The 13,765-nt window shown below is 43.0% G+C and overlaps 1 protein-coding gene across 3 annotated transcripts in view; it reads left to right on the top strand.

Moving 5' to 3' along the window:
- Positions 1-12,154: 12,154 nt before the first annotated feature.
- SLC9A7 (solute carrier family 9 member A7) overlaps positions 12,155-13,765 on the top strand; it is a 151,612-nt gene continuing 150,001 nt past the window's right edge. For all 3 annotated transcript variants that reach the window (XM_027091376.1, XM_027091379.1, XM_027091380.1), the window contains exon 1: positions 12,155-12,604. In XM_027091376.1, the coding sequence (XP_026947177.1) occupies positions 12,277-12,604 (328 nt within the window). In that variant the 5' untranslated portion in view covers positions 12,155-12,276. The remainder of the gene's footprint in view (positions 12,605-13,765) is intronic.

Below are 13,765 nucleotides of genomic sequence, written 5' to 3'. Positions count from 1 at the left end.
TAAAGGAACTTCTCTAGGCAAGAACAACAAGAGAAGGAAAAGACCTACAATAACAAACACAAAACAATTTAGAAAATGGGAATAAGAACATACATATCGATAATTACCTTAAATGTAAATGGATTAAATGCTCCCACCAAAAGACACAGATTGGCTGAATGGATACAAAAACAAGACCCATATATTTGCTGTCTGCAAGAGACCCACTTCAGACCTAGAGACACATACAGACTGAAAGTAAGGGGATGGAAAAAGATATTCCATGCAAATAGAAATGAAAAAAAAGCTGGAGTAGCAATTCTCATATCAGACAAAATAGACTTTAAAATAAAGACTATGAGAAGAGACCAAGAAGGACACTACGTAATGCTCAAGGGATTGATCCAAGAAGAAGATATAAGAATTGTAAATATTTATGCACCCAACATAGGAGCACCTCAATACATAAGGCAAATACTAACAGCCATAAAAACGGAAATCGACAGTAACACATTCATAGTAGGGGACTTTAACACCCCATTTTCACCAATGGAGAGATCATCCAAAATGAAAATAAATAAGGAAACACAAGCTTTAAATGATACATTAAACAAGATGGACTTAATTGATGTTTATAGGACATTCCATCCAAAAACAACAGAATACACATTTTTTTCAAGTGCTCATGGACTATTCTCCAGGATAGATCATATCTTGGGTCACAAATCAAGCCTTGGAAAATTTAAGAAAATTGAAATTATATCAAGTATGTTTTCTGACCACAATGCTATGAGACTAGATGTCAATTACAGGAAAAGATCTGTAAAAAATACAAACATATGAAGGCTAAACAATACACTAGTTAATAACGAAGTGATCACTGAAGAAATGAAAGAGGAAATCAAAAAGTACCTAGAAACAAATGACAATGGAGACACGACGACCCAAAACTTATGGGATGCAGCAAAAACAGTTCTAAGAGGGAAGTTTATAGCAATACAAGCCCAATTTAAGAAACAGGAAATATCTCGAATAAACAACCTAACCTTGCACCTAAAGCACTTAGAGAAAGAAGAACAAAAAAACCCCAAAGTTAGCAGAAGGAAAGAAATCATAAAAATCAGATCAGAAATAAATGAAAAAGAAATGAAGGAAACGATAGCAAAGATCAATAAAACTAAAAGCTGGTTCTTTGAGAAGATAAACAAAATAGATAAACCATTAGCCAGACTCATCAAGAAAAAAAGGGAGAAGACTCAAATCAATAGAATTAGAAATGAAAAAGGAGAAGTAACAACTGACACTGCAGAAATACAAAAGATCATGAGAGATTACTACAAGCAACTCTATGCCAATAAAATGGACAACCTGGAAGCAATGGACAAATTCTTAGAAATGCACAACCTGCCAAGATTGAATCAGGAAGAAATAGAAAATATGAACAGACCAATCACAAGCACTGAAATTGAAACTGTGATTAAATATCTTCTGACAAACAAAAGCCCAGGACCAGATGGCTTCACAGGCGAATTCTATAAAACAATTAGGGAAGAGCTAACACCTATCCTTCTCAAACTCTTCCAAAATATAGCAGAGGGAGGAACACTCCCAAATTCCTTCTACGAGGCCACCATCACCTTGATACCAAAACCAGAAAAAGATGTCAAAAAGAAATAAAACTACAGGCCAATATCACTGATGAACAGAGATGCAAAAATCCTCAAGAAAATACTAGCAAACACAATCCAACAGCACATTAAAAGGATCATACACCATGATCAAATGGGGTTTATTCCTGGAATGCAAGGATTCTTCAATATACGCAAATCAATCAACATGATACACCATCTTAACAAACTGAAGGAGAAAAGCCATATGATCATCTCAATAGATGCAGAGAAAGCTTTTGACAAAATTCAACACCGATTTATGATAAAAGCCCTGCAGAAAGTAGGCATAGAGGGAACTTTCCTCAACATAATAAAGCCCATATATGACAAACCCACATCTAACATCATCCTCAATTTTGAAAAACTGAAAGCATTTCCACTAAGATCAGCAACAAGACAAGGTTGTCCACTCTCACCACTCTTACTAAACATAGTTTTAGAAGTTTTAGCCACATCAATCAGAGAAGAAAAGGAAATAAAAGGAATCCCAATCAGAAAAGAAGAAGTAAAGCTGTCACTGTTTGCAGATGACATGATACTATACATAGAGAATCCTAAAGCTGCTACCAGAAAACTACTAGAACTAATCAATGAATTTGGTAAAGTTGCAGGATACAAAATTAATGCACAGAAATCTCTGGCATTCCTATACACTAATGATGAAAAATCTGAAAGTGAAATCAAGAAATCACTCCTATTTACCTTTGCAACAAAAAGAATAAAATATCTAGGGATAAACCTACCTAAGGAGACAAAAACCTGTATGCAGAAAATTATAAGACACTGATGAAAGAAATTAAAGATGATACAAATAGATGGAGAGATATACCATGTTCTTGGATTGGAAGAATCAACATTGTGAAAATGACTCTACTACCCAAAGCAATCTACAGATTCAATGCAATCCCTATCAAACTACCACTGGCATTTTTCACAGAAGTAGAACAAAAAATTTCACAATTTGTATGGAAACACAAAAGACCCCGAATAGCCAAAGCAATCTTGAGAACGAAAAGCGGAACTGGAAGAATCAGGCTCCCTGACTTCAGGCTATACTACAGAGCTACAGTAATCAAGACAGTATGGTACTGGCACAAAAACAGAAATATAGATCAACAGAACAGGATAGAAAGCCCAAAGATAAACCCACACACATATGGTCACCTTGTATTTTATATAGGAGGCAGGAATGTACAGTGGAGAAAGGACAGTCTCTTCAGTAAGTGGTGCTGGGAAAACTGGACAGGTACATGTAAAAGTATGAGAGTAGATCACTCCCTAACACCATACACAAAAATAAGCTCAAAATGGATTAAAGACCTAAATGTAAGGCCAGAAACCATCAAACTCTTAGAGGAAAACTTAGGCAGAACACTCTATGACATAAATCACAGCAAGGTCCTTTTTGGCCCACCTCCTAGAGAAATGGAAATAAAAACAAAAATAAAGAAATGGGACCTAATGAAACTTCAAAGCTTTTGCACAGCAAAGGAAACCATAAACAGGACGAAAAGACAACCCTCAGAATGGGAGAAAATATTTGCAAATGAAGCAACTGACAAAGGATTAATCTCCAAAATTTGCAAGCAGCTCATGCAGCTCAATATCAAAAAAACAAAAAAACCAATCAAAAAATGGGCAGAAGACCTAAATAGACATTTCTCCAAAGAAGTTATATAGACTGCCAACAGACACATGAAAGAATGCTCAACATCATTAATCATTAGAGAAATGCGAATCAAAACTACAATGAGATATCATCTCACACCAGTCAGAATGGCCATCATCAAAAAATCTAGAAACAATAAATGCTGGAGAGGGTGTGTAGAAAAGGGAACACTCTTGCACTGCTGGTGGGAATGTGAATTGGTACAGCCACTATGTAGAACAGTATGGAGGTTCCTTAAAAATCTACAAATAGAACTACCATATGACCCAGCAATCCCACTACTGGGCATATACCCCGAGAAAACCGTAATTCAAAAAGAGTCACGTACCAAAATGTTCATTGCAGCTCTATTTACAATAGCCCGGAGATGGAAACAACCTAAGTGCCCATCATAGGATGAATGGATAAAGAAGATGTGGCACATATATACAATGGAATATTACTCAGCCATAAAAAGAAACGAAATTGAGCTATTTGTAATGAGGTGGATAGACCTAGAGTGTCATACAGAGTGAAGTAAGTCAGAAAGAGAAAGACAAATACCGTATGCTAACACATATATATGGAATTTAAGGGAAAAAAATGTCATGAAGAACCTAGGGGTAAGACGGGAATAAAGACAGAGACCTATTAGAGAATGGACTTGAGGATATGGGGAGGGGGAAGGGTGAGCTGTGACAAAGCGAGAGAGAGGCATGGACATATATACACTACCAAACGTAAGGTAGGTAGCTGCTGGGAAGCAGCCGCATAGCACAGGGAGATCAGCTCGTTGCTTTATGACCGCCTGGAGGGGTGGGATAGGGAGGGTGGGAGGGAGGGAGACGCAAGAGGGAAGAGATATGGGAACATGTGTATATGTATAACTTATTCACTTTGTTATAAAGCAGAAACTTACACACCATTGTAAAACAATTATACCCCAATAAAGATGTTTAAAAAAATAAAAAGGGAGACAAGAAAGTCAAAGGAGGAATTAGGAGATGTGGCAATGGAAGTAAGATGCTACACTGCTCATTTTGAAGACGGAGGAAAAGACCATGAGGCAGGTAATGAAGCTCCATTAGCTGGAAGAGGCAAGGAAATGGATTTTCCCCTTGAGCCTCCAAAAGGAACCAGCCTTGCTGAATTTCGCCCAGTGAATTTAGCCCAGTGAAACTGATTGCAGACTTTTGTTCCATGTGCACTTAAAGATAATGTATAGTCTGCTGTTGTTGGGTGGAGCATTCCATAAATGTCAATTACATCCAGTTGGTTGATTCTGTTGGTCAGATCTTCTGTATCCTTGCAGATTTTCTGTCTATTAGTTCTATCTATTACAGAAAGAGGAGTATTGAAATCTCCAACTCTAATTGTGGACATGTTTATTTCTCCTTTCAGTTCTGTCATCTTTTGCCTCATGTATTTTAAAGCTCTGGTATTTGATGCACACACATAGCTAGAACTGTGTGGTAGGCAGTCCCTAAGAAGGTGCGTCCAAATGAACTAACCTGTTGATGTTCATGCCTTTGTAATATCCTCCCATTGAGCAGGGGCAGGACCAGGGACTTGCTTCTAATGGGTAGAATATGGCAAAGGTTATGGTATGTCACTCTCTTGATTGTCATGTTATATGGCAAAGATGATGAAATGTCACTCCCATAATTATTTCACATTATGTAAGACTCCATTTTAGCAAACTGAAGTGAGAGATTATCTTTGTTGGACTGATGAAGTAAGCAGCCATGTTGAGGAAACCCACATGGCAAGGAGCTTCAGCTAGCCTCTAGGAACTGCAGGTGGCCTCTCATATCTGAGGGTGGCTTCCAAAGGACAGCCAAGAAAAATCTAGGGCCCTTAGTTAGTTATACTGCTGCAAGGAAATGAATTCTTCCCCAAACCTGGATGAGTTTGGAAGGGGATTTTTCCCCAGTCAAGCTTATGATAAGACTGTATCCTTAACTGATACCTAGATTGCAGGCACCTGAAGCAGAGAACCTAGTTAAGCTGCGCCCTGATTTCTGACCTACAAAAACTGTCAGATAACAGATGTGCATTGTTTTAAGTCACTCAGTTTGTGGGTAATTTGTTACACAGCAATAGAAAACTAGTGCAGATTGTAATGTCTTCTTGGTGCATAGATCAGTTATTGTTATGTAATGTCCCTCTTCATTCCGAGTAATTTTCTTTGCTGGGAAGTCTAAGTCTGATATTAATAAAGTCACTCCAGCTTTCTGTTATTCATGTTTACATGGTATACATGTTTCTATCCTTTTACTTTAAACCTACCTATGTCAGGATATTTGAAGTGAACTTCTTCCTTTCTTTTTTGAATGACAAAGTCAGGTTTATTGCCCTGGGTTAAACCAGTGGAGAAAGGATGTGGGGAGGGGGAGGGTGGACACAGGAAGTGGCTGAAGGCATCCTCATGGCCTTGGCCTGTGTGGAGTCCTCAGCACTCTGGGAAGCCAACCAGTGTACTTCGGACCTGCTGATCACTTGCTCACGGGCCAGGCCCCCACTAAAGTTCAAGGCACAACCCAAGGCTCTGCCTAGCAAGCCCCCTCCTCCATATGGAGTTACCTGCATAAGTCTGAGCACAGAGGAGGGGGCTGTGGTGATGGCCTCTACTGGGGCAGCATCCTTAGGAAGGTGTCTTGGTGGAGGAGAAGGCTGCCACCTTCTTGGTGAGGGTCTTCAGCAGTGCCAGGTTCTCGGGCAGGCTGGTGCTGGCTTTCATCACATCATGTTTGATGTTCTTCCAGATCCTGACCGCTAGGTTTTACTCAAGCTTTTGCTGCTGCACCATGCTTGCCTTCTTGGGTGTGATAAACCAATGGCCCTTCCTCAGGCCCGATTCCACTCCAAGGCTGCCACTGTCTTGCTCTTTGCTGGCTTCTGCACTTGAAGTGAGTTTCTAGGCACTTGTTTTGGGGTCTTGTTTTTTATCCATTATGACATTCTCTCTTAATTGATTTGTATAGACCATTTACATTTAATGTAGTTATTGATATGTTTGGATTTATGTCTACCATTTTATTATTTGTTTTCTTTTGTTCTGTCTGATTTTTGTTCCTCCATTTCCCCTTTTCTGCCTATTTTTAGATTCCTTTGAACATGTTTTAGTATTCCATTTAATTCACCTATTGTGTTATTAAAATTTTTATCTCTTTGTATATTCTAGGGAATACAACATACATACTTAAGTTTTTACAGTCTACCTAGAATCAATATTTTACCAATTCAAGTGGAATATAGAAACCATACTAACATATAGGTACCTTTATCCCCCTAGCCCTTTATGTTATGGTTGTTTGTGTATTACATCTACATATATTGAAAATCCCATTAGATCATGTTATAATTTTTGTTTTCAAAAAGCCTATTTTAAAGAACTATTATAAAGAGAAGAACTTCTCTTAGCCATCCTTTTATAGCAGGTCTGCTGTCAATGGATTCTCTCAGTTTTCCTGCTTTGGAGAATGTCTTTATTTCACTGTTATTCCTGAAAGCTATTTTTGCTGGATATATTATTTGGGGTTGACAGTTCTTTTGGCACTTTAAAAATGTTGTGCACTTCCTTATGACCACCTTGGTTTCTGATGAGAAATCCATAATCATTTGGATTGTCATTATTCTAAATGTAATTTGTTATTTTTCTGCTTTCAATGTATTTTCTTTGTCTTTCTTTTCAACAGTTTGAATATAATATGTGTGGACATTGGTTCTTTTGAGTTTTCCCTGTTTGGACTTTGCTGGGGTTCTTGAATCTGCAGGTTTATTTCTTTTGCTAACTTTGGAATGTTTTTAGTTATTATATGCTCACATATTTTTTTTTTCTGTATCACACTCTTTTTCCTGTCCTGGGACTCCAAACACGTGAATATTAGACCTTTTGTTATTATCCTCCAGGTTTTTGTGGCTATATTAATTTATTTCTCAATTTTTCCTCTGTTGTTCAATTTGGATAATTTCTATTGATCTGTCTTCAAATTTACTGACTCATCTTCATTCTGCTACTGAGCCCATTTAGTCACCTTTAAAATTTCAGTTATTATATTTTTTAGTTATAACATTTCAGTTTGGTTCTTCCCTTATTGTTTACTCCTTTGCTGAGATTTTCTGTCTTTATATTCATTTCAAGACTGTTTGCTTTAAATTGTTGGAGTGTTTTTACACCTGATCTTAGCCAAAAAGTGGAGAAGCGATTGTTGGAGTATTTTTATAATAGCTGCTTTAAAGTCTTTTTTAGATAATTCCAATAGCTATGTCATGTGTCATCTCAGCACTGGTGTCTATTGAACGCCTTTTCAATAGGCAATCAATAGTTGAGATTCTTAAGGTTCTTCATGTGCCAAATAATTTTGGGCTGTAGTCTGGACATTTAAAATATTATGTTACGGGGCTTTATATCTTGTTTTAATCGCATGGAGGAATATTCATATTTTTGTTTTAGCTTATAGTCAACTTGGTAGGGTCCAGATCGTAAGTTCTGACCTGCCTTTTGTGGATCATGGCTCCAGAGTCAATTCAGTTTTCAAAAGTTTTACAGTGCTATTTAGATCTGTCCCACATGTGTTTTAACCAGTGGCTAGTCTAGGATCTGGGTGGCGATCTGTTTCTTAGTTCAGTTACCACAGTCTTTGGTATGCTATGTAAGATCAGATCCACATGCAGGTTGGGGTGAATCTAGGAGCTCCTAAAACAATGTGATAGGGTTGTTTTCCTAAGCAACTCCCTCTGCATAATCTCCCTGTTACTTTGCTACTCCTTGGAGTCCCCCTTTTCAATTCTTTGGCAAGAAATCTGAGTCTTTATTTACTCCTCTCTGCCGTGCACTTCCTGCAACTTCACTCATGTCTGGGGCCAAGTAGTAGGAGGGCAGAGAGAGAAAAAATATATATAAATAGGGTGTTGCCCCACTGGTTTGGGACCATAGCTACTCCAATCAGAGGAAAGATCTCCCCTCCCTTGTCATTTTAGGCACTTGAGAGCACTGCTCCCTCCATTGTCATGGTTGACTCAGCTGTCATAGGGGGATTGCCTATTGGCTAGGGTGTGAGAGATTGGAGAAAAGAAAAAATGGTACTTCCCTATTTTCTCTGAACATTAGGAGATCTATTTCTTGCTCGTCCTGTTGTGCTTTCTGTCCATGTCAATGGCCCCTACTGGGTTTTGGGCTGCCTTGAGTCCAGTCCGGTGGCTACTGGAGGGAAAAAAATTGTAAACTCGCTGCCAGTTGTTTTACTTCAAATTTGGGTGTTTTTCCTCAAATCACCTGGTACAATGTATTTTTTAGAGTCCTCAAATAGCTGCTCCATGCATTCTGTTCAGGTTTTATAGTTGCATTCAGTGGGAGAGAATGGGTTGAGTGTGATTATTCTGTGTTAACTGGAATCAGAACCCTTGTATCATATACATTAGTTTTCATATATAAATATATATAGATAATGGAGTGTTTTCTTTGGTGTATATTTGTGAATAGCTGGGACTAATCTTTTCATACTCTACCTGAGGCAACCACTTTATACTATAAATACTCTTCTGGTTGTCTATTGCTATGGGAGAAATCACCCTCAAACTTAGTAGCTTAAAATAACATAAATTATGTTATTATTATCTCATAGATTCAGGTATTGATTAGGCTCAGCTAGGTGGTTCTTCCTTGTGGGGGGCAGTCTCTCATATGTTTACAGTAAAATGGTATCTGGGAATGAAATATCTGAAGGCTCACTCATTCATGTGTGTGGCATTTGGTCTGGGAACATTCAAAAAGTTTGGCTTCTGTGGTGTCTGTCTCTACTGCTATGTGGTCTCTCCATGGTTTCTCCAGCATGGAACCTTCAAGATTTCTTTTTTTCCCAGCTTTATTGAGGTATGATTGACATATAACATTGTGTTAGTTTAACGAATACAACATGTTGATTTGATACACATATATATTGCAATATGATTACCACCATAGCATTAGCTAATGCCTCCATACTGTCACATAATTACCATTTCTTTTTTTGTGGTGAGAACACTTAAGCTCTACCCTTTTAGCAACTTTCAAGTATATAGTACAGTATTATTATCTATAATCACCATGCTGTACATTAGATTCCCAGAACTTGTTTATCTTATAACTGGAAGTATGTACTCTTTGACCAACATCTCTCCATCTCTTCCACCCCCAGCCCCTGGTAACTACCACTCTACTCTCTGTTTCTATCAATTTGGTTTTTTTAGATACTACATATAAGTAAAATCATACAGTATTTGTTTTTCTGTCTGACTTATTTCAGTTAGCATAACACCCTCAAGGTCCATCCATGCTGTTGCAAATGGCAGGATTTCCTTCTTTCTCATGGCTGAATAATATTCCACGGTGTATGTATATACCACGTCTTCTTTATCCATTCATCTGTTGACAGACACCTAAGTTGTTTCTATATCTTGGCTATTGTGAGTAATGCTGCAATGAACATGGGAGCACAGATATCTCGATGAGATCCTGATTTCAATTTCTTTGGATATATACCCAGGAGTGGGATTGCTGGATCATATGATAGTCCTATTTTTAGTTTTTTGAGGACCCTCAGTACTGTTTTTCATAGTAGCAGCACCAATTTACATTCCCACCAACAGTGCACAAGGGTTCCCTTTTCTCCACATCCTCACCAGCAATAATTATCTCTTGTCTTTTTGATAATAGCCATTCTGACAGGTGTGAGGTGATATCTCATTATGGTCTAGATTTCTTACATGGAAGCTCAGGGCTCCAAAGTGAGTGGAGAGCAAGAGCATTAAGAGTGAGCCAGGGGCTTCTCTGGTGGCGCAGTGGTTGAGAGTCCGCCTGCCGATGCAGGGGACACGGGTTCGTGCCCTGGTCCGGGAAGACCCCACATGCCGCGGAGCGGCTGGGCCCGTGAGCCATGGCCGCTGAGCCTGTACGTCCGGAGCCTGTGCTCTGCAACGGGAGAGGCCACAACAGTGAGAGGCCCGCGTACCGCAAAAAAAAAAAAAAAAAAAAAAAGAGTGAGCCAGGCAGGAACCCGATTGCCTTTTACGACGTAGCTTTACAAGTTACCACATTCTATTCTTTGAGGCAGTAAGGGTCTACCGAGGTTCAAGGGGGGGTGAACATAGCTGCCACCTCTTAATGCAGGAGTGGCAAAGTTATGGAAGAGCATGTGGGATTGGAAACCCGGTTTCTGGCGCTTTTGGAAAACACGATCTGCCGTAAGTACTAAGAAATCTGTACTTTTTCGGCAGGCGGACTCTCAACCACTGCGCCACCAGGGAAGTCCAGAAATCTGTACTTTTAAGGTAGCTCTTGAGTTGTCCTCAGTGTTACCTATAGAGAGAAGCTTTTCCCTTGACTTTTGGGAATCTAAGAGGCTGTGATATTAAATATTATGCTCAGTGAACATGGCTTTTAGTGACTCTCCAGAAATTAGATTTTCAGCAAACATGGCTTTTAGTGAGTCTCCAGAACTTAGATCAAGTTTTCCCATTGGTTAACTTTCTCTGTGACTATCCACATTTTTAGTGTTTGCAGTTTCATTGGGAAGCTGCATGGAACTTCAAGGTATATTGATTTTGTAGGGGCTGTGTGACAGTCTGGAAGAACAGGGAGAGATGCTAGCTAAAATCTAGATGAAGAGATTCCCCTGCTGCAAAGAAGGTACTGGGCAGCCTTGGCAGCGTGCTCACCTAGAGGGGAACCAGGAAGTCTGGTTCACATATCTTTCCTACCTAATACCATCTCTACCCTATTACTACTCCTTTTAGTTAAGCATTGCTCTCTTCAATGAATCCTCTTAAAAATGCAGACTCCTCTGGGAGACAAAACTTGGACAGTTGGTACGGATTTCAGAGTGGTTCAGTAAAGGCTTATGAGCACAGTGCTAGGCGCTGGGAATTCAGTGATTAACTCAATCTCTCTTTTCTTCCTTGACCAGAGGAACAAGGTAGATTGAAAATTCTTGTTCCTGAGGATTTGTTCCAAGAGGCTTTATCATTTAGAGTCCACTTTACGATTTTTTTCCAGACCTGGGCCCGGTCTTAAGAATCACCAAAAACTCCCTGGGCTACCAACAGGTCAACATAAAAGGGCCACTAGGGTAATTGCCCCTCCCCAACCACCTGCTGCTTATCTACCTGGAATGGCAAGTGTCCAGTTCCTTCTGGTTCAACCCGCTTCCCCCTGAGGGTTAGTTACACAGTCCAGAATAAGAAGTCAGTCTACTTGCCAAGTGGTAAAGGTGCTATTTTAACGCTCTTCCCTCATTTCAATCCCTTATCGGTCCTCACTTTGGGTCAGGCTAAAGCCGAGGTTTGAATGAAGCCTGGCGGATTCTGGGAAGCCATGAATGCTGGAAGGCACTCTGAGAGACGTGGGAAGAGAGGTGTAGGGGGTAACGTGGCTTCGAGGCTCCTCGGCTTCTCCAGAGTCCCCACTTTACTGGGCCCAGGGCGGCTACACACTGGCCGGAGATCAAATACTTCGAGTGGTCCCAGACACGGGACTCGAGACCGCACATCCAAGAGGATGCTCCTGCCAGGCACGGGCGACCTCTGGCGTCCCGTTTACGAAGCGCGGCGGCGAGTGCCCAGGAAGTGGCCCCGCGAGCCCAGACGGCCTGGCCAGGTACGCCGGGACCAGGCGAGGAGCGCAGAAGGCGAGGGGCCAGCGGTCCCGCCCGCAGGCTGGAAGGCGACCGGCGACCCCGCTGGGGAGGCGACGGGGCGGGCCCGCGGCGCGGCCGGGGGCCGGACAGGTGCGCGGGCGGGGGGCGGTGCTTGGGGATCCTGCGCACTGCGCGCGCCCCTCCCCCAGCGCGGCTCCCGGCGCGGCCCCGGCCCCGGCGCGAGCGGGAGGAGGAGCTGCGGCTTCAGCGGCCACTCGGGCAGGTCGGCGGCGCCACGGGAAGCCGCCGACGGCGCGGGCTGCCTGTCCCAGCGCGCAGGAGGCGCGCGGGCGGCGCTGGGGCCATGGAGCCTGGTGACGCGGCACGCCTCGGCCCGGAGCGGGTGGTTCGGGCGCTGCCACCGCGGCTGCTGCTGCTGCCGCTGCTCCCGCTGCTGCTGGGTCGGGGGCTGCGCGCGGCGGCCTCGGCCTCCTCCTCTGGGGCGGCGGCCGAGGACAGCAGCGCCATGGAGGAGCTCGCCACGGAGAAGGAGGCGGAGGAGAGCCACCGGCAGGACAGCGTGAGCCTGCTCACCTTCATCCTGCTGCTCACGCTCACCATCCTCACCATCTGGCTCTTCAAGCACCGCCGGGTGCGCTTCCTGCACGAGACCGGGCTGGCCATGATCTACGGTGAGCACCCTGCACCCGCGCCCACCGTCCCCGACTCCCCTCGGCCGCCCGGGCTGCTGCGCTCCCCCCCGCCCCCCGTCGCCGCCTTGTGCTCCCCCTTCACTTGCCGACGTGTTTCGTTTCTTTTCCGTTTCCCGCTGCGACGGTCTTGGTTCCCAAGGTCAACTGTCTGCATTTTCGGGCTCCCTATTACCATGAAAGAGAATTCCACTCCATTTCGACGTTTCTTCAAGGGGAACCGGGAAAATGAAAGGCACCGGGGTGGCCTGGTTCTGTCCGATCGGTTCTGTCTCAGCTTTGCCCCCTCTCGCGCCCCCGCCCCAGTTCAGCTCCACAGGGTGTGTGCGGTGGCGGGAGGTGGGTGACCTCCCAGGAACCGCACCGCCCCAGGAAGCAGGCCACCGTGAGGGTGGGGCGAGGACTGAGCGTTCCTCGGCTTGGGTTGCGGCTGACGGGGCTTGGTGGATGCCGCCGCGTCCATGGTCAACCTGGGTGGGCGCCCACTTCTGACATCTGTGTTCCCGGATCTCTTGTGAATAAAGTCGAGGCTTGAAGCACTGTGAAAGGTGAGCGTGGTCCAGGACTTAAGAGTGGTGCACCGCCATGGCGGGCCTAGTCGGGGAGATGGGCACGCCTCCCACTCTTATGTCCAGGTGGGAAGTTTTACCCAGTTACTTGCCTTCTCTAAGCTAAGAGGAGCTTTCCTATTCCTCAGATTGTAAGAAGGACACGACTTCGAAGATACATTTAAGGGTGTATGAAGAGGAAAAGTAGTGGTTTTAATTCTGGAGTCAGCCTTCTTTTGTTGTGAAAGGTGGGCTATGCCACCATCCTTTTCTGGATTTAATGGCACACGGTGTTTTACATGCACAGTGGTCAGCACAAATCTTCCGTTACTACATGGATGTCAGCCACAATCTGAATCATCCCTCTTCCCCCCGCCATGCCCCCACTCCGCCCCCACCCCCGTCCACCATGACATGACTCCAAACTGGAACCAAGTATTCTCTTTTTGAATTTAATTCAGTGGAGTTAAGGCCCGGGTTGGCATCCTCATGTGAAATAGATGAGCCCACTTCACGACTGTTCTCAGTAGGGAACATTTGACTTCATCACTTATACTGGAGGGATCTCTCCACTCAATTTCCATTCAGGATTCCC

Source organism: Aethalodelphis obliquidens, unplaced genomic scaffold, assembly GCF_003676395.1.
Source record: "Aethalodelphis obliquidens isolate GAN/ISIS:26980383/991018 unplaced genomic scaffold, ASM367639v1 scaffold71, whole genome shotgun sequence".
Taxonomy (NCBI): domain Eukaryota; kingdom Metazoa; phylum Chordata; class Mammalia; order Artiodactyla; family Delphinidae; genus Aethalodelphis; species Aethalodelphis obliquidens.
The sequence above is the reverse complement of the archived record's forward strand: the minus strand, read 5'-3'. Positions and strand labels throughout refer to the sequence as shown.